General features: G+C 36.0%; 1 protein-coding gene across 1 annotated transcript in view; it reads right to left on the bottom strand.

Moving 5' to 3' along the window:
• Positions 1-20,704, bottom strand: part of ascc3 (activating signal cointegrator 1 complex subunit 3) — a 260,436-nt gene that overhangs the window by 220,511 nt on the left and 19,221 nt on the right. The window contains exons 4-6 of the mRNA XM_041251261.1: positions 13,180-13,300; positions 4,761-4,959; positions 2,675-2,810 (exon numbers count right to left, since the gene is read on the bottom strand). Coding sequence (XP_041107195.1) covers positions 2,675-2,810; positions 4,761-4,959; positions 13,180-13,300 — 456 coding nt within the window. The remainder of the gene's footprint in view (positions 1-2,674; positions 2,811-4,760; positions 4,960-13,179; positions 13,301-20,704) is intronic.

Raw genomic sequence — 20,704 nt, 5'->3', positions numbered from 1 at the left:
AAAAAACATAAGACTATTTAACTAATTAGCTCATTTAACGCATGACTTAAAAAAATGACTAATTATAAAAAAATAAACAATTGAGAAGAAAATATTATGTAAACAGCTATAAACTGGTACATGTACGTACAGAATTGTAAAAACTAAGCAATTATTTCTAAAAATAAAATAAAAAAAAAAAAACAAAGAAAATAACTTGAATGCACATTCAGGGAAACATAGTTCAAAGTAGCCCCCATATTAGCACAATCCACACACAGTCCATGCTTATAAACTTGTCATGTGCATTTACCATATACTGCACTTTCACACTGGGCACAGACATTAGAAGTTTTATTTTTATTCCATTGTGCGAAAACTGCGTGGGACACAGTAAACACGGGTCTCTGTTTTGCGTTGGAAAGCTTAAGTGGAACAGTTGAAAAGAAGCTGGATAAATTTGGGGAAATCATCTACACATATGGAAGCAAGAGGTTTAGAGTTGAAAAAAGGAAGGAAAAAGTACAAACTATTCCTGGAAAGTCTAGACGGCGCAGGAGAAAAGCTGCAAAAAGAAGCAGCGTGTGAGAACTAACTTTTATAAAGACCCTTTCAAATTTGCAAAGAAGTTATTCATCAGGGAGAAAAACAACACACACAAATCATCTAAGTTTGAGCTGCAGAGATATTTGGAGGAAACACATACACATTCAAAAAGGCAGGAGACTGTGTCAATTCCTTCAGACATCCCACTTTATCAATCCACAAAAATACCAAATGGAGGACTGTGCACCTAAGTGGAACGAAGTTGACCAAGCTGTGAAAAAAGCAAGGGCGTCATCATCCCCAGGGCCTAATGGAGTTCAGTACAGGGTGTACAAGAGAGCTTCTGGACTTCTACAAATCCTGTGGAAGGTGATGAAAGTGGCATGGGAAAAACAGGTTGTACCAAGAGCATGGCACCAAGCAGGTGGAGTCTTTATAGCAAAAGAAAAAGATTCTACAAGCATAAGTCAGTTTTGCCCTATTTCTCTATTAAATCTAGAAGGCAATATTTTCATCAGCAGTACTGGACATAGATTGTCAATTTACCTATTAAATAACTGCTTCATTGACACTTCAGTACAAAAAGCAGGCATTCCAGGTTTCCCAAGATGCTTAGAGCACATCAGTGTGATCTGGCAGCAAATTCAAACAGCTAAAAAGCAGGAGGAAGGAGCTCCATGTGACACCCCTGGATTTAGCTAATGCATGGGGTTCAGTACGACATGAAATTCTTTGGGCAGCATTTTTTAAGTGTACCGATGACAATAACAAATTTAGTGAAAACCTACTTTGGAGATTTGCAATTTTGTTTTTCAGCTTCAGAATTCAGCACTACATGGCAATGTCTAGAATTTGTAATACCGGCAGGATGCACCATTTCTCCACTGGTTTTACCATAGCAATTGAAATAATTGTTAGTAATCAAAATGGGTAGTGGGAGGAGAGTGCTTGGCTCCTAGAATGCGACTACCACCAAGCATACATGGATGACATGACAACCATGACTACAACAGTAGCCTGCACTAATTGGTTATTGGGCAAACCAGTAACATAGAATGGGCACGAATGCAATTCAAGCCCACTAAACCAAGAAGCATCTCTATAATTAAAGGTAAAGTAGTAGATAAAAGGATCCATACCAACAGTGTCTGAGAAGCCAGTGAAAGTCTTGGGAGATGGTATGACGGGGGTCTAAAGGAAACAGCTCATGTGGGAGAAGTTAGACAACAAGCAGCAGAAAGGTTGAACAGCATAGAGAGCTGCGCTTTACCGAGCAAACTGAAACTCTGGTGCTTTCAGATTGGTCTACTGCCAAGGCTGCTGTGGTCACTGACTGTACGAGGATTCTTTGACAACAGTTGAGCAGATGGAAGCTTTAATTAGTTCAGAGTAAGGAAATGGTTAGGAGTTCCACGCTGCCTCAACAGAGTGGGACTTTATGTAGAGGAATACTGCAGCTACCAGACTTTGCTCTAACCAAGGAGTTTAAGTGCGCCATGGTCCGACTGGAAATGACATTAGTAGATTCACCTAACAAATGCATAAGGGAGGCAGCACCTTCTTTATTTTTTAACCGTTTTGCTAATTACAGTGAAATAAAATAATTGTCATTGGTAACATTCATCCTTTTTCCTAAGCACAGTTTCATCACTCTAAGTACCACACTGTCACCCAGTCTCTGACCAGCTGGACAAGTTTCATCTTTCATCATGTATTTTGTCAGTGACACCATGCTTTTGTTGGAAACAACTGCTTGTCCAAGTAATGCTTTATGTTTAGCTTGAAGCAAGCTATGCAGTTTTCAATGAAGTTGTTACATTTTATATGCCAAGGCAAATATAGCTGCAGTTGCTCTTAAATCAAAAGGCAAAAATCTCAATCTCTCGAAAAAATTCTTGTAATAGTAATATTATAAAACAGCAGATTATATGTGTTCACATAGACAGCCAGACAGAAGTTCTCCAAGGAACTGATAGGATTACAATAGATATTTGGATAACATATCTAGACTTCAAGAGCAATATTCCATTCAAATACATACTGCTGTATGCTGTGGAGGCAGAGATAACAAACTGGCTTGTATACATATAAAAAACTGTGTATTGTAGGTCATATTAATAATAAAAAGGGCCATGTATTTGCAACTCACCTTTGAACCGCCGATAAATGCGGACGTTTTCATGGCTTCTGCACAACAGTCATAAACGTTGGGGTAATGGATTTTCTCATAAGTTTTTTCTCTGCCCAAGATCGGGGACTTTTGAGCATTTAAAAGTGCATACTCCCTATGAAAGAAAGGAAAATAAAACAAAAAACACAGAATTGGTTAACTGAGATAAATGTGAATCAAATCGCACTTCTTGCAGTATATTTGTGTCTTCAACCCCACAGAACATAAGGCATGTGAACAAGCCCCTATGTTGTTATTGTGAATATTCATTTTTATTACTTTTATCATTATGGCAACATCTCTCAAACATAATGACTGTAAAAGCGATTAGATTCTTAAACCCTGATATATACCCAAACACCTCTATAATTCCGTGCTATGATAAGTAGTGTGTACTGTATCTCTTACTGTATAAGAGATCTCATTACATGCAGTTTGGGTGAGAGGCAGTTTCTGGCTGCTCAAACTGCATGAAATGACATCTTATAACAATAAGCTACACCCTACACACAACACACTCACTTTTTTTAAAATCACACAAATGAGGACTGTACTCAGGAATAGCTTTAAAAGAGTGAAAATATTTCTATTCTTGTATTAACATTTACCCTCCCCTCCCCATCATGAAATGGTTCAGTCCAAAATAAACTTCACTGGGCAACCTGTCAAGCAAATCCCCATGGTTCAGAAGTCCCTGAATATTGTGTGTAGGCCTACAGGTGCTGTGTCGTGGTTAGACTATTTATTAAAAACAAAGATGCAGCCAGAGAAACATGTGTTTTGAAAAGTTTGTAGGGATTTAGGTAATATTTTTTTGGAAAAACCAGTGTCAACTTTATTAATTTAAAAGAAAGAGTGAAGTTAATAGGATGATTCGTCTTATAAAAAGCTACTAGGTATGTGTTTTTTTGGTTTTGTTTTCATTTTTGAACACTGAAATTAGGTGTGGTGTTCCATTCAAGGGATGACATCTGTACACAGGTTAAGATATACTGGAATTTTGGTAAATACTTCACTATTATTGGTGTTGATGTTTTATATGTGATTTATAATATTTAATCCACTAGAGGCAGTGTATTGCCTGTGCAAAAGGTATGTTTGAGAACCTTTGTGGGGGCACCGTGGTAGTTGAAACACCTTAAACAAAAATGATATGCAAAGTGATTCATAACAACAAGAAGTGTTACATTACTATAACTGATATTTCAGATGCATTCACAGTGTAATACTAATTAGATTCCACCTACTTACAGTAGAGCAAAAATGTTTTAGCAAACATTGCTTTTCTTGATTTTTTTTTTTTTTTTTAATTAGGTTAAGTCTTTTAGGAATTTGAATTAACACCACACATGATTAAATCCCCAAAATGTTTTAATTAAATAAAAGACTACACATTTTAAACATTAAGAAAATTCTAAAACATACAGCTAATTCTAAACAAAATTCTAAAATATACTACCAAAAGTCCAGATGGGCCTGTACAAATACAACTAAAGCAACCATATTTCTGCATCAGAATTGGTTTACAGATGCTGCAAAATATTAAGTAATCTTGTACACTTAATTTCAAGATCCAAGGAAGTAAATGGAACATTTTGCCAATCTATTGCATTCCTAAATAGCACAATGTAGATCGCAGATTGTGGTCTCTATTTAACAAACTATACAATGCCTTATTTTCTTAATTCTACAGTTCTAGGCAACAAAGGAGAAAAACAATGTATACTAATCTCCTGAGTAAAAGTGGATGGTATCTATAAATTAATGGGAATAGAGTTCATAAATCTTAGGCCAAAGGTTTATGTACAATTCCCCAAGAAAGCAGCTTACTATTTTTCTAAACTGCATCTCTTCACCAGATGGATTTAGCCAAGCAAATTCTAATTAAACAGATCATTGCCTTTTTTTATCCTTCGAAATTAAATTCACAGAAAATACTGTTCTCAAAACAAGACGTGACTAGAAGTCAAATACCTGCATACTACTAATTAAAAAAAAAAAAAAAAAAAGATGAATATTTAAATGCATATTAATATGGTACAATAAAAGCAGGCAGGCAAATTACCTTTGAATTCGAAGTTCTTTGGGGTCAAAGTGCATTGGTATGTCTCCTTCAGAATCGTCCCACCGTTTCTCCCTTTTAGCAATGCGTTTCTCTTCACGACGAAACTGTTTCATTAGCTGCTTCTCTTGTTCAGATTGAATTGTGACTTGACAGCCATAAATAGGTACGCTGCTCTCTCCTGATGCTTTTCGAGATGCATCTGTAGCAAGAAGCAAGACAATGAAAAACAAACCCATTATAAGCATTAACAAAACAACTGAAACACTACCTTCTGGTAGTCCACATGTATATACTGCCTCCTTTGATACTGAAGCATTTTCACAAACAATACAAAACAAGCTGAAGTAATGACTGTTTTAACATACCAGCTTTATTGACCTAATCCAGTCAGATTCATTATTTTACACCTCCATATCACTTTTAAAAATTGCTGCACTTCTAAGAGAACAAACAAGTGGTTCAGGATATCGTTACAGAAGAAAATGTTGACTTTAAAAAACACAGCAAAAATGAGTGTCACATAAATGCAGATTCAAACAGGGTTAGCATACAACTATTGTCTCATTTTCATAGATTACCCTGACAGAGGTTCAGTAACACTAACTGAATATTCTGAACAGGCTGTAGGGTTTAAAACACAATGCAATACTTTCCATAGCTTTCTGCTTTGTTGTACATATTTCTGCAATATCTTTTTCAACATTATTGCAATTGCTTTGATATTTTTATTAATATATCCCTGGTAAATGTCACTATTTATTTTCATTTTAGATATGTTATGCATCACAGAGGCTGGCACAGGTTTATGAATATGCATGACTTGTCTCATATAATGGCAATAAAGAAATACATTATTTTGGTGGGTTACAGTGGAATAAGAACCAGTAATAAAACCTCAACAATACTCTATACTCAATTTTACAAGTTTAACACGTATGAACTCTAAAGAAGTGGTCAAATGTTTAATAATATGCTAGACATATAACTGATCACGTAAAAAATGTCACCAAATACACATTTTTTTAATGCATTCATTTTAGTAATTTATCATCAGTAGTCCGTCGTGTATGAGACTGCTCTAGACTGGGCAATAGGAGACGTTCTAAAAAATTAAGTGATATGTACCTTAACCAAGGGATGCATTGTCAAATGTTATCAGTTTAAATATCTACACCAATTGCAACACCGCACAATTCATGTTTTTGGGGACTGTTCTATTTAGTTGGAATTTTAGCTGCAAAGGTACTAGAATGCAGTTGGAAAACCCTTGTGAACATCAAACAAACGCACAAATGATACCTGCAAAAACACTGTGCATAGTATACATTCCGAGTTCACTTTGGTGTTATAATATCAGCAGTGCATTTATTGTCTGAGCACTGTGAATCAAAAAAAGTAAAGTAACTACATTAAAAATGTAGAGATCGTGTTGCAGTGAATAAATTGTACAGCTTGTCCCAGTCCCCCAGTGAGTGGCAACCCCTGTGTGCTGCTGGGACGTTCAATAACTCATGAGATGATGCGCTATGCAATTTTTTCCACTTGACAAAAGTCAATTTATAAAAAAAAAATAAAGGAAGCAAGGACATGTACAATAGGTCAGGCTCAGAGACTAACGTGCACAGCTACTGGTACTGTACAAATAACAATCAAAGCCGTTTGCAAACAATGCAAGGCAGTTTTACTACATGCTTTTTTGAAAATATAGGGCATTTAGAGGGACAGTTAGGGTCAATCTTCATTTTCAGTATCTTATTATTATTACCCCCCATTGCATTTGTGATCATTTTTTTTTTTCCCCACAATCTACAAACTTGAGTAAAGAGGAATGGGTTAACAATACAGCAATCACTTTGGGCATCTTTTTGTCTCCATGGGCAACCAAAGCAATACCTTTTCTGAACCAAGAAGAAGCATGCATTGACAGGATGGTTTCTAAACTCTAATCACAATGATACCAATACTGCAGAAAGTCAACCAGTTCTACACTAAAGCAGAAGGGTGCTGCATTGGACAATCTTGGCTTGTAACATGAATTTCAGCAAGCCATTCTATAACCAATAACACTGGAACTAGGTATTATCGCTCAGAATCCAGATCTCTTTTCTCAACCTCTATTCTCTTCAAAATAAAATAAACTGACAGGACAGGACTGAACCAGTATGCAAAGTAAATCTAAAACCAGAATACAGGAGATAACTTTTATATTTTATAACCAAACCAAGTTGCTCTTAATATCCCGGTTCCAGTAGGATCTGGTTACCATCATCCACAACTAGTAAACACTCAACATTTTTAGTGGGAACTGGAAATTAAAGCTCAGTTTAGTACCAAAGTTACCTCATGTATTCTTCTCGTTTAAATTCCATTGCAAAAGATGTGTGAATTTATTATGTTTCTTTTAGTATCTGGGTACCCACTTCCTCAGGAATCGGTTTGCACATCACAAGTTCAATTATGATTTTAGAAATGTCGGCTAATGATTTAACAACCTCCAGTCAATTAACTCTTGGAATTTGCACTCAGGTTTTTCATTAGGTCTTAGCAACAAATTGAAATCCCCAAAGGTACAGTCATTTTCAGGATTTTCACTATCTGCACAAATGCATTATCAAAATAAATTCTACTGCTAGCACATTACATTATACAAGAGAGAACTCTGAAACCTTACAATATTGGTTAACAATTTAAAAAACTGCATTTCTATTCAATGTTCATTATATCTTTTAGAAACAGTGTTGCATCCACAACTTCTGCACTCAGGCTGGCCAGCTTCTTCGTAACTATGTTACCGGCTGCTGAAAATATCCTCCCTTGCAAGATAGTACAGTGTTGGAAAACGAGGCAATGTTGCTTCCACCATAAGAGCGGGTCTTCTGTGATAGTTTGGGTTTTTATAAAAAACAATTATTCAGATCGATAGTCCATGGAGGTCATTCCCCAAACTGATGTTTTGCTTTCTTTGGGACATGGGTGTTTTCAAATGAGGTCAGCGCATCGGTATCGCAGACAGAAACCCATCCTGATTCAGACTCTCCTCCCAAATCCAGCTAGAGCAGTATTTGGCAGTTCTGGGTTGCGTGCACATCCTAATCTGAACACCATTTCTCTCCTGACTTCTTGTTTTTGCACAACAGAAAGAAACTTTTTTTCGGGGATCTGTTAACACTTGTACAGAATTTGGATTTAAAAAGTTTAAGAAATGATTCTCCATGTCACTTATGATAAAAGTTTTTGTTTGTCTAACAGCAGTTGAATCACTCATTGCTGGTTTGATTTTTCTCAAGCAAGTTTGTAATGACAGGTAGCACTGCTGAAAGGTTAAGACTACATTCACTGCTGAGATACCATGTAGAGTTCTTCATTGAGGACAATACTTTAAGCAGCTCATTTAAAATAACTTAAAATACCCCATTGCTCTAGATTGAGTTCATGGTAGCAATGAGCTTCTTTTCTGACATTCAATACTGCAGATAACAGCTATCTGTGTTAGGAAAGCCACTCCATCGTATAGTAGGTTGCATTCCACCTCGTTGGTACGTCTTGCATAAACACTGCTTTGCAGAGACCAAACTGATCTCGGCTCCAGTGTAGTTTAGCCTGTGCTGTAGAGCTCATTTTAAAGTGGCCAAGTAGCTGTCAGGCACACAAATACAGTCAATCTCCTTTACCGCTAGACCAATGCAAACTGAAAGATGTAAAACTGTGCCCCCCCACACCACACAGCAGTTAAGGCCATTTTTTTCCATAGCATTTTGTAGATCTATTTTTTTTTTTTTTAAATCCCACACATCTGGCTGAGCCCTTTTTCCACTTAGCGTTATTGAAGCTGTAGTGCCACTCCTGGTAATGTGGTGAATAGACAGAAGACAGAACATGTTGTGATGATGATTTCTGTTTTCTTTCAATGATGTAATTTCTGGCAAACGCCAACATTACATTTTTTACCTTTCATTACACAGATGAAGCATTACTACTTAGCCTAGTTTAGTAACTCGAGCACAGTCTGTCAAGGTGACACAGTGTATCGGTGCAGTGCAGTTAAATGAAACGCATTTCTCATTTATGTCAACTGTCATTTCTGACCTACACAGACAATTTATTTGTGTGTTTGGATACATGTAAATAAATGTTTTTAGCAGACTGAAGCAGATTCTCTTACAGTATTTTCCTGCATTTTGCTTCATCCATTCTTCCTTCAATTATAACAAGATGCCCAGTCCCTGCTGATGAGAAGCATCCCCACAGAATGATGCTGCCACCACCATACTTCACTGTAGGGATGGTGTGTCTTGAGGCATGGGCAGTGTTAGGTTTGCACCACATATAGCGCTTTGAGTTTTGGCCAAAAAGCTCCATCTTGGTCTCATCTGACCACAAAACCTTTTCCCACATCGCAGCTGTGTCACTCTCATGCTTTCTGGCAAACTCCAGACGTGCTTTCAGATGGTACTTTTTGAGTAACGGCTTCTTTCTTGCCACCCTCCCATACAGGCCAGTGTTATGCAGAGCTCTTGATATGGTTGACTGGTGCACCATTACTCCACTCCCAGCCACTGAACTCTGTAGCTCCTTCAAAGTGATTGTTGGCCTCTCTGTTGCTTCTCTCACAAGTCTCCTTCTTGTTTGAGCGTTGAGTTTTGAGGGACAGCCTTTTCTTGGCAGTGCCTGGGGGGAAGCTTCCACTTCCTGATTATTGATCCAACTGGGATATCCAAACACTTGGATATTATTTTGTACCCTTTCCCTAATCTATGCATTTGTATTACTTTATCTAACTTCTGTAGAATGCTCTTTGGTCTTCATTTTCCTTCAGATTCACAGCCTTACCAATGACCCTTCAACAGTGGGGTTGTTATCCAGAAAATGTGACAGCAACTTTAATGGTTCACAGGAGGAGGCCAATGGTTAGGTCATTCTGTCCTCGTTAGGGCAATTTCTTTCATCGGTGCAAACTGGGAGCTTCCACAGCACAGGGGTTGAATACTTATGCAAGCAAGATATTTCAGTTTTTTATTTTTCTTAAAAATATTTCCCAACATAAAACCAATGTCACCTTACAATAATTGATTTTGAATTTAAGTGTTTTAAAATAAAATATCGAACAGAACGAAATTTCAATGTAACATTTGTAATTCAGTAATGAGAATTGGTCAGGGGTCTGAATACTTTTGCAAGCACAGAGAGAGAGAGAGAGAGAGAGAGAGAGAGAGAGAGAGAGAGAGAGAGACGCTGCTGTCAATGATGAAACCTGTACATTGTTTTCCCTACCCCAGCTCAAATAAATGCAGCACTCTGGTATAACAGAACGACTGATTGATAGGAAAAAAGAACGATAGAATAACTTAATACCACTTAATTTACCAAAATGAAAACAACTTATTATGGATGCGGGAAAAACACATTTACAATACACTATGCAGCGTCAACCTAGAAATCTGTCGGTGAACTTCATTTTTTTTATTCCATTATGAACCTACACAAAGGAATTATACATAAATATAATATGTTTTTGTGTAAAAGAGAAAAGATAAAAAATCAAATGAACTGGTAAATGCATCTTTGTATTACAGACTTAATAAAAGTGCAAATGCAATGAAAGTGAAATACAAACAATCCTCTTTATACTGCCAGGTAAGGGTAACTGGCAAAAACAGGCAATAAGCAAGGGTGGCGTTATATTGAGGCTCAAAAAAAAAAAAAAAAAAAAAAAAAACCACATACAACTGTGTTTGCAATAAATTCAAACTTTTTTTTTTTTTTAGTTATTCAATTACAGTATATCCAGGCCATTTTAATAAAACAATCATTTTCTTTAAACTACAGTACTAGTTTTTAACATAATGGGTCTACTAGTGACGTTTTATCATCCTTTTCCCATCTGTATGAAACACACATGATTACTTTTGAGGAACAGTTTCTACTAACATAACAGATACAAAAAAATAAAAAAAAAAAAAAAAAAAAAAAAAAAAAAAAAATAACACACACATTTCAGTCATGGCTTCTATTAAAGTGAAAAACAATGTCCACAAACTTTAAATAGAAGCTTATCTATAAACTTCAGGTACATTCAAACAGTATTCCAATTCTAAAAGAAAAGAAGATAGTGAAAGTTGAAAAAGGCATGCAAATAGAATAATCCAGCTAGAAAAAGTAAATCAAAATCATTTTTTTAATATTTTTATTTTTTATTATTTGTGAATTTTTCCTGAGGAATATCAGACAAAGTCCATTAGGTAAACTGTTCCCCCACTACAACCAATTGCTTTCTTTATGTTACGTTTTCAGGGCACTTTTTTAATGGGTATCTTTTTGGTTTTTGCTGTTCTACTTTTTTTTTTAGCCTTCGCCAATTTTTTACCCCGGTTCTCTCACCAATTTAGCATGCCCAATTATTATCTGTATCCTCGGCTCACCGCTCGCAACCCCTCTGCCGACTCGGGAAACGGCGGCTGGAGCATGCGTCCTCCGCAATATACAGTCTTTCTACATATACACACAAATCCATATCTATATATCATTTTTAGGAGCACTAGTTATAACTGCACCTTAAAAAATAAACTTGAATATAAAAAATAAATAAATAAATAAAGAATGTACTCAGTAGGAATACATTTTTCCAGCAAATCTGTAGTTTCTAAAGACAAATACAGGAACGATTATGTATTGGCAGAAGGAGACATTCAATAAAACTTAAGTTTAAAATCGTATTGTTTTTTTTTTCTTTTCATACAATGAACATAGAGTGACTTCAGAAGCGCAATAACCCATGCCAGGGTGTGTGGTAAGACATATCTTATTGCTCATCTGGGTGGTTGAATAACACCCTGGAGTGGGTTATTGCTTATATAAATTGAGGATTCCCTTATGAAGTATTTAGATCATTAAAATATATACTAGTGCACTACAGAAATGTGGCACAAGTCATTCCATCTCAAGTGAGCCAAAACCCAGAGAAGCGAGTGCTGGCGCTATTGTTTCCATGTTTCAGCTCTCTCAATGGTTTGTGAGATACACACTCCAGTTAGGGGGATTTACCCTTTCCCTTTGTTAATGTGTCTCTTGAACAATCTGCGCTAGAGCCATGGAGCAGTGAATTTCTGATTCAACTTGACATCAATGCAATGTTGCCCTTGTGGTAAAACTCGAAACAAAACTGTGAATTAGGTAGTTTTAGTCCCCAGCTACAGCCAAATAATGAATGGGAAATAATGAATAAGGAAATGGTTTGTTGCCATGTTCCCTACTAAATGTTAACTGGAGTGGAAAGGTGGAAACGTCTCATTTTGTTCCATGTTGACCTAATCTCTCTCCCAGCAGGAAACATGACATTGCCAAATTAGAAATACATCCTACCTTGTGTTACTCTTTCAGAAAGAGATTTATTATTATTAATATTATTATTTTATTATTATTTTTATTTTATTTATTTATTTTTTTTTAAACTCAGGCTGCCATTAAAAATGCTTTTTATAATCTACATTTTCCTAACTCATACATTTTGTATAGTATGATGCACCTCTGGTAAAGTACCCCATCAAAAACACTATAGTATACTAATGAACCTTAAAATCAGAGCATTCATGATGCATGGTTGTTAGAGAAAGCACTAAAATAAATACATCAATAAATAACCTACAGTATCATATATGATGTACACATCGTGTAACAAAACATTATATTATATTTAGATAGATAGATAGACATACATATATATAGTTAGATATAATTAAATAGTATTTTTTAAAAGCCTAGACTTGATTTCAAAGTAAACCTTAAATCCTTTTCAGAGCAGCTGTAATGTAAACAGAAACATGAAGGCAAGAAGAGCAATAGCACATGAATGATCTCACTGGGGTTACCCTTGACTTCTTTTTATACCGCTTTACTTACCTTCCAAATAAGAAAAAACACACTGAAAATGTAATTTCCACTTATAAAAAACATGGCTATACAATGCACTAGATTACAAAAATGATGCTCTCGGCACCAAACCATAACAAAAAACACTTGTCTTATATCATGTTATAATTGCCCCCATATTCTAATGGAATGTTCCTTTTGATATCATTGTTATTGTTTCTATTAAGATAGCAATCGTGTATGACCGTGTGCTAAAGGCATCTTTCAGGGCTCCTTGGAAATGAGACAGAAATCTCAGTAGGTAAATCTATAAGTAAATTGAATTGAACCTAATAGACCAGATTGTGTTAATGGTCTCTTAACATATTTAGCTATTAAGGTCCAAGGCAGTATCTATTCACTTATTTTTCTCTTTAACATTGGCACTTGCTGAGCTAAAACTACTATTTCTGAAATGGGAAAGTTGACTGGCTTGCCTATACAAATTATTACAAGGTTTTTATGCACAGGCATAAAAGATGCAAAAAGAAAGAAATAAATATGCAAAGTTTACCTTGAAGATAGTTCAACTTCATGTCTGACACTGTGGCCAGAGAGGATTCCACAATACTGGATCTCTGCTGCAGCAGCTTCTCTATTAGTTCAAAGCCTTCTGGACCAAGCAGCTCAAATAGCTGAAAAAGAAGCAAGAAGTTATTTCTTGACCTATTGAAATATGTTCAACAGGAGAAATCCCATTGAGATCTAATGATCAATACAGTACCAGTCAAAAGTTTGAGTACACCTGCTTGAAACCAGGTTTTTCATGATTATCTATGCTTTTAACTGTATAAACTTGTCAATAAACACTTAATATTTCATTATGATACGTGTCCTTATATACATTACTCATCAAAAATGAATTGCATTCAAAAATTTAATTTTTAAATGAAAATGTAAATCTTGTCAATTTCAATGAAATGGTCACCCAAAGAAAGGGGATTTCAGTCTGAAGCCCAAGTCAGTTAAAAGTCTGAAATGTGTATAACACGGTGTTAGAACACTGGCCCAAGTATAACTAGCATGTTACCTAATTAACCTTTTGTCAACAATTACTGTTAACAGGTGAGGGTCCTTGATTACTATAAATATAGGTAGCATAGGCACAAGTTTATCATTCCTGAATGTAAGGGAGCAGAAAATGGCAAAATACGCTCAGTTAAGTAAAGAAAAAAGACAAACAAATCGCAAGAACTTTGCAAGTGTCTGTAACTGCTGTGGCCAAGACCATCAAACGATTTGAAGAAACTGGCACTCATGAGGACCGAACAAGGTCAGGCAGGCCAAGGGTGACCTCAGAATCAGAGAACAGGTTCATTCAAGTCAAGCGAAACCGGCGATTAAATGCCCCTGAAATACAAGCTCAGCTAAATGCTACTAGAGGTACAGATGTTTCAACATCAACTGTTCATTGGAGATTGCATGAAGCTGGCCTAACTGCAAGAATTTATGCAAAGAAACCATGGTTAAGAGTGCAGAGTAAGAGGAAGAGACTTGCCTGGGCCAAAAAATACAGAAACTGGACGTCTGAGGAGTGGAAGTCGGTCTTATGGACCAATAAGTCAAAATTGGAAATATTTGGGTCCAACCACCAAGTATTTGTAAGATGCGGAAAGGGTGAGCGCATGAGTTCTGCATGTGTGGTTCCCACTGTCAAGCATGGAGGAGGCAGTGTCATGGTCTGTGGTTGGTTTGCTGGTGACAGAGTTGGTGATCTTTACCAAGTCCATGGCAAGCTCAACCAGCATGGCTATCATAGCATACTTCAGAGGCATGCCATTCCATCAGTTGGGCAGTCCTTCATTCTTCAGCAAGATAAAGACCCAAAACACACCTCAAAGTTGTGTAATAACTATCTGGCAAAGAAGGAAAGTGAACAGAGAAAGAGAACAACTCAATCTAATGACCTCACGTGCCCAGTCTCCAGACCTCAATTCCACAGAACTTGTATGGGACGAACTGGACAGAAGAGTCAAAGCAATGCTACCCACAAGTGCCCTACATCTCTGGGAATTGCTACAGAAGAAAAGGGAAGACATGTCGGGTAATTTCCTGCTGAATGCCTCATGTTTGTGAGGCTGTTATTAAGGCAAAGGGTGGCTATTTTGAGGAATCCCAGATTTAGAGACAATTTTCAATTTTCTTGAACATTACTTTGATACTCCTTATGTTTTGTATATTGTAACGTGTTTTCATTTTCAAGTATTTACAGAAATGTATAAGACGTAAAACATTGTCAATTATGAAAAAAAAACTAGTTTCCAGCAAGTGTACTCAAACTTTCGACTGGTACTGTAAACTGTGAGGGAAAACAACTGTATAATCTTTGCGAAAGCCTTCAAATACCACTGAAAACATGCATATGAGGCTCCAACTCTGGTACCAGGGCAATTATATCAATAGCTAAATAAAAGGCCATAGTGATAAAAGTGTTGCATATCTACATATTTGACATACGCCGTTACGCTAATGTTCAAAATGAACATTCCATTAGAATATGGGGGCAATTATAACAAGTTAAAACAGTGTGATGATAGGCAATTGCTTTATCTCCACTGGTAAAGCATCCCAATGAACAGGGCTTCTACAATTAAAATACATGTACATGTTTGCTTGCCCTCAGCAGCTTCAGGATCAATGGATTACCAGTTAAGTAATGTGGACAATTCTCACAAAAAAATACTTTCTTCAAACGGTTAACTGGAATTGAATGTGAATCTTTTGTGCATAGGTGCAAAATACAGGAAGCTATGTATGAAAAGGACTTGGGGGTAGTAGTGGGTGAATCTCTTAAGCCAACTAGATAAGTCAGATAAGTCAGACAGTGCTGAGAAGCTATAAAAAAGGCAAATATAATGTTAGGTTATAGAGCCAAGATAATTGAATTCAAATCTAGAGAAGTTATATTAAAATTATACAATGCACTTGTATGACCACACCTACAATATTGTGTACAGCTCTGGTCCCCTTATCAAAGACATTGAGGCATTGGAGAGACTACACAGGAGAACAACACAATTAATTCCGGGACTAAAGGGTACGCAGGGTTCTCAACAGGAATTTTTCAGTGTGTTGGTGGGAGGAGCGGGGGGCAGGACTGGGGTCGGGGAAGAGAAAGAAACTGAGATCCTCGCAAACCCCTGCAGGTGAGCCAGGACAAGGCATGCACATGCTTACACTTTGTGGAAGTAGTTCTCAGGAAAATATTCTGTATCTATGGTTGTCAGTAGATAAAATGCAGAGTCTGTGTCATAGGTTGACGCACTCCCTAACAATGCATGGATGGGAAACTACAGAGGGGAAACTACATTTTTGCCACAGTGTTATCGTTTCTGTCCAACTGAGAAAACTGTTTTTACCTTTCAAAACACTAAAATGGCCTATGATTATGTGGATATAATTAGCGCTGTTTTTATTCTTCTTTCAAAAATAGCATAAACAGTTTTTTTTTTTTTTTTTTTTTTTTTTTTTTTTTATATTATAACATGTATTTTTTTTGTTTTAATGCAATTACAGAATGCTGGAAAAATCACTCACACAATTGGAAAAGGTCCTAAGATTAAACTTTTTATTCCCCCTCTATTTGGGTAGCATCTTAACATTTGCCAACAACATATACTAATGACACAAGGATATTTAAACCAAGCCACCATAAAGGAATACAATCATTATTTCCAAAGTATATACAAATGTATCTAATGAAAAGTAATTATCTACAGTGAGGAATGCCTACTATGGGACTGAGATTTGTGCATCTTAGTTTGAAATAGGAATGCACCAAATCCAAGATTCGGTTTCGGATTCGGCCCGAAAACCTACTTTTTGAGCAGGGTTCAGATTCGGCCGAATACTTAGGATTTGGTGAACCGAATCCGAATCCTATATCCCCCCAGACACACATCCATTTTAATACATCCCTCCAGTGCGTGCAGCTCTTCTTTAAATAAAAGACACAAATCCGGCATCAAATGTAACTTTTGTATTTAATAAGAACACTTTGATGAAAAAAAAAGCATATAATCATAACACGTTTATTTGAAAGAGTATTTCACGTACTAGTGTTAGATGTTTACATGCACGTATTTCATATACAAAGTGGTAATACGTGCAGAAAAAATAATTAAAGGCAACCGCAGGACAAGTAATACTTTTTTTTTTCTTAAACCTGTATACATGTTTTGTTATGGTTTAAATGGTTTAAAAAATAAACAAATTAAAAGGCATTGGTTTGACCCATGGTCTGCACTACATGCCGCTGGTAGATTACAAAAATGATTAAACTTAGGCTAGGGAGTTATCTTAGTATGTTTTTATTCTCTATTAATTAAATTATATTCATTGAAAAAGGCAAGAGAGAACCAGATCGTTATTTTTTTTTTTATTGTTTTAGTTTAATATAATATAGCAAGCTAATGTTCCGATTGATGCTGGCTACAATATTTTTTTCATTAAAAATTTGTTGTTGTTGTTTGTTGAAATTAATCAGTTTTCATATTTTGTGGTGTACTACTCATTTAATCAAACTAAGTAGTGTACAAAGTTGCTTGTATCATTCATGACGTTTTTCAAATCAAGTAAGCTTATTTGTGCATAAAAAAATGACAATAGAGTTGCAGCCAGTGTCACCTTACTTAAAGGCACTCAAGCTGAAATCGTAAAGTAACTTAAAAGTAGGCTACAAACGTGGCAGCAGACTGTCTCTCTTTAGCAAGCACAAGAACTTGCAGACTTGATACAACTGTGTTGAGAACTTAAACATTTTATGAGATTTTTAACTAGAGGTACCGGGAACATGACTCTGCACACACAGAGGTTCCATTCGGTTATAAAAATACTATGCGTCCCTTGTTAGTAGCTGCCAGTCTGATTTTCATTCAACAGTTTCCTTCAGTTTTCTTGACAGTTTTTGTAGATTTGGTATTCAGCCAAATCTTTAGAGAAGCATTCAGTATTCGGCTGAATCCCAAAAACTTGGATTCGGTGCATCCCTAGTTTAAAAAAAACTTTTTTTTATATTAGCTAAGAAAGTATTTTTACAACTGTTAAACCAGTGTATGTGCTGTACAAAGGGCACCTGGATCTGAAGACGTCAGTAGAAAAGGTTTGTTACCAAATGTCAAATATGTGCGAAACATGAAAATAGAATTTCAGGTGCTGCTGTATCCAAAATGCCCCTTCAGACTCACTGTATATTACAGTGAAAACAAAATGGTCACTGAGCTGTCTGCAAACAAGTATTGGCACACTTCTAATAGCACCCAAAAATAAGGGGGAAAAATGTCACTCAATTCAAAAGTGAATCAAAATGCACCAGGTGAGACAATATAAAAAAAATATATAAAATCAAGAAAAGACTGAAAGAGTAAAAAAATACATTAATTGTAGGCATACAAAAATAAACCAAATTCAAATTACCACAGGAAAAACTATAGAACAGTGGCCCTCACTTACAATAATAGGAGGGACATCATTGGGTGCCACGGGGCTAAAATGACATTTAAAAAATCTATTTTTTTTAATGTTTCCTAAGTCACTGAATCTTTTCTCACATCGCTCCCTGCTTTGGTAAACCGGGGGATTTGCAAACTAGATTTAACAGCAAGTGAATGTATATAGAAAGGGGGGGGGGGGGGCATACGTTGTGTTCCCTAGGGGCCGCATGTGGCCCTGGGACCTATGAAGACCTAGGACATTAGGAACCCAAGGTTAAAGCCTGCTGCAGGGGATTTTAAATGACTACCTCACGTTTTAATGTTCCTTCCATTTTGTACTGTTAATCACAGTATGGAGGAAACAGTCAGCGCTGTACAGATGGTATGAATGGAGTTGTAAAGTGACCTTGGTTTCAGCTTTGTTAAATTGGCCCTGTGGATTAAGTACCTGTAAATAATGGATATAAGCCTGATCATCATTAATCTGAATCCCAGTACTAATACTTGGCAGTTTCTACTGGTGCTTTTTTATCTTCAGAAGAAAAGGTTCCACACACACATTTGTTTAAAGTATTTAGCAATTCAATGAGCACGCGCTTCTCTGACTCTCACTGTACCTGTGAAAATGCAGTAGACTAGTACACAGTGGCAAAGGCAGATTGTCAAACTCTTCAACTGATATATATATATGATAAAACCTAAAGTAACAAATACAGTAACACACACACACACACACACAATATATATACACACTAAAATAGAAACGAGAGAGGAGAGAGATAGATACACCTTGCTTGTCCAATATGAAAAATAAGGGTATGATGTTCTTGTGCATTGACTGTATACCAGTTCATCACTGCCTTTATTTAATTGTACCACAACACAATTGCTATCTATCAGTCTGTCCAGGACTACTGCAATTTACAAAGCAATTCAGTAATGCAGCCTAAATTGCAGTCTACTTTACCAGATGAGCCGCCTACAGAAGTTATTTCAAAAAGAAAAAAAAACATAACTAGTTTTTACATTGCTCGTATGTTCCAGTGAATAGTATTCAAAATGTTTATTTTCTTCCAGTAAAATAGCGGCAATTTGCACAATTCATTACGTATGTAAGTCGAGTAAAACATTCCTTCTCTGAGGGCATTTCATTTCCGGGCTTATGTTTCCATCGACACCGTGAATCACGACGGACCAATCAATCAGTTTCAAGCGATGTTGGTGATGAAGGCCAAACTCTACAGTCATAAGCCAGTATGTCAGTAACCATTCAGCTATAAAATTGAGTCATAAAATGGTGTTTTTTTTAGTTTTTTTTTTTTTTTTTTAACAAGCAACCTACTTTTTGTTAAGATCGTCTTTTTTACTTGAACTGAGTATATGTTATAGCACTGCAAAATGTCTTCTGCATGGACTTAGAAGATCGCATATATAATTAAATCAGGAAACAATATTCGGATTGCACAATTAATGAATAAGACTAGGGTTATACCAATATTCGATATTATCGTATATCGCGATATTGGAAAATGTGGACTTTTTTTATATATATTGTCAATATCGTCACAAGTACTAAAATAAACATAGCTAACAAAATGACACGTTATAAAACGTCCTTCATTCATACCATGCTGTGTTAAAACATTGTAGCGCCCCAGAGAACTTTGTGGTGGTTTAGAACAAGGCCGCTGTTATTTTCTTTCTTTTTTTATTTTTATTAACAATGCAATTTTACAAAAGAGGCAGTATTGAGATAACAACATACAATACATGTTAATACACACAATGTGTTCGGATAGAGCATTTTTTAAATTAACAGTATAAATCGAAAAAAAAAATGCAAAAAAAAGGTTTTGCTACTCAACCAAACTATGTTTGTTTTCAAGTTGGTCCTCGGAACAAACAAGATATCAGGTCTGCATGGAGCCGTTTTTTTGCGTGATACAAACAGAAACGTTTTTGCAAAGGATTTTACAAACAAAGCATGATCTGGACACATTATGTTCAAATATGTGGTAAGCTAAAAAGTTTTTTTTTTTTTATTTTATCATTCAAATGAGACTGTTAAACTTAATGCTTCACTATGGTAAAATATGAACGTGAAAAGGTGCCCGCCGCTAGGCATACGCAAACACGGTTGCCTATTAAAAAAAGAAAAAGAAAAAAAGAAACACACAGGACATGGTAGTGTTCACAGGAAAATCATTCTCAGTAAGAGACTAGATGTACAGTACACCCTGTTGGGGTCCAAGCCTTTGTTCATTTTATCAAAGGGTTCGTATAGCGAAAAGACAATCAAAATGAACGATAAACTGTTGAGTAAGTTAATGATGAGTTGAGATTGTAAATAAAATTAGAATTACATGTACCTTTTATCTCATGTATGCAGTATTCTGCCTATGTAATTCGTTAAATAATTAAAACAGAGTACAAAAAGCAAAAATCCCGAATTGAAGCTGAACTTTTATTCAAAATCAATCTTAACCCAACACGCAAGAGTCCCAGATTAACATTTTATTCCAAATCTATCCAACATGAAAAGTTTGACATGAGAGAAGTTATTCAGATCTTTTTTTTTTTTTTTAATCAATTTTGCTTTGCCACTTG

Source organism: Polyodon spathula, chromosome 5, assembly GCF_017654505.1.
Source record: "Polyodon spathula isolate WHYD16114869_AA chromosome 5, ASM1765450v1, whole genome shotgun sequence".
Lineage (NCBI taxonomy): Eukaryota > Metazoa > Chordata > Actinopteri > Acipenseriformes > Polyodontidae > Polyodon > Polyodon spathula.
Note: the sequence above shows the minus strand (reverse complement) of the source record. Positions and strands in the feature narration are given on the sequence as shown.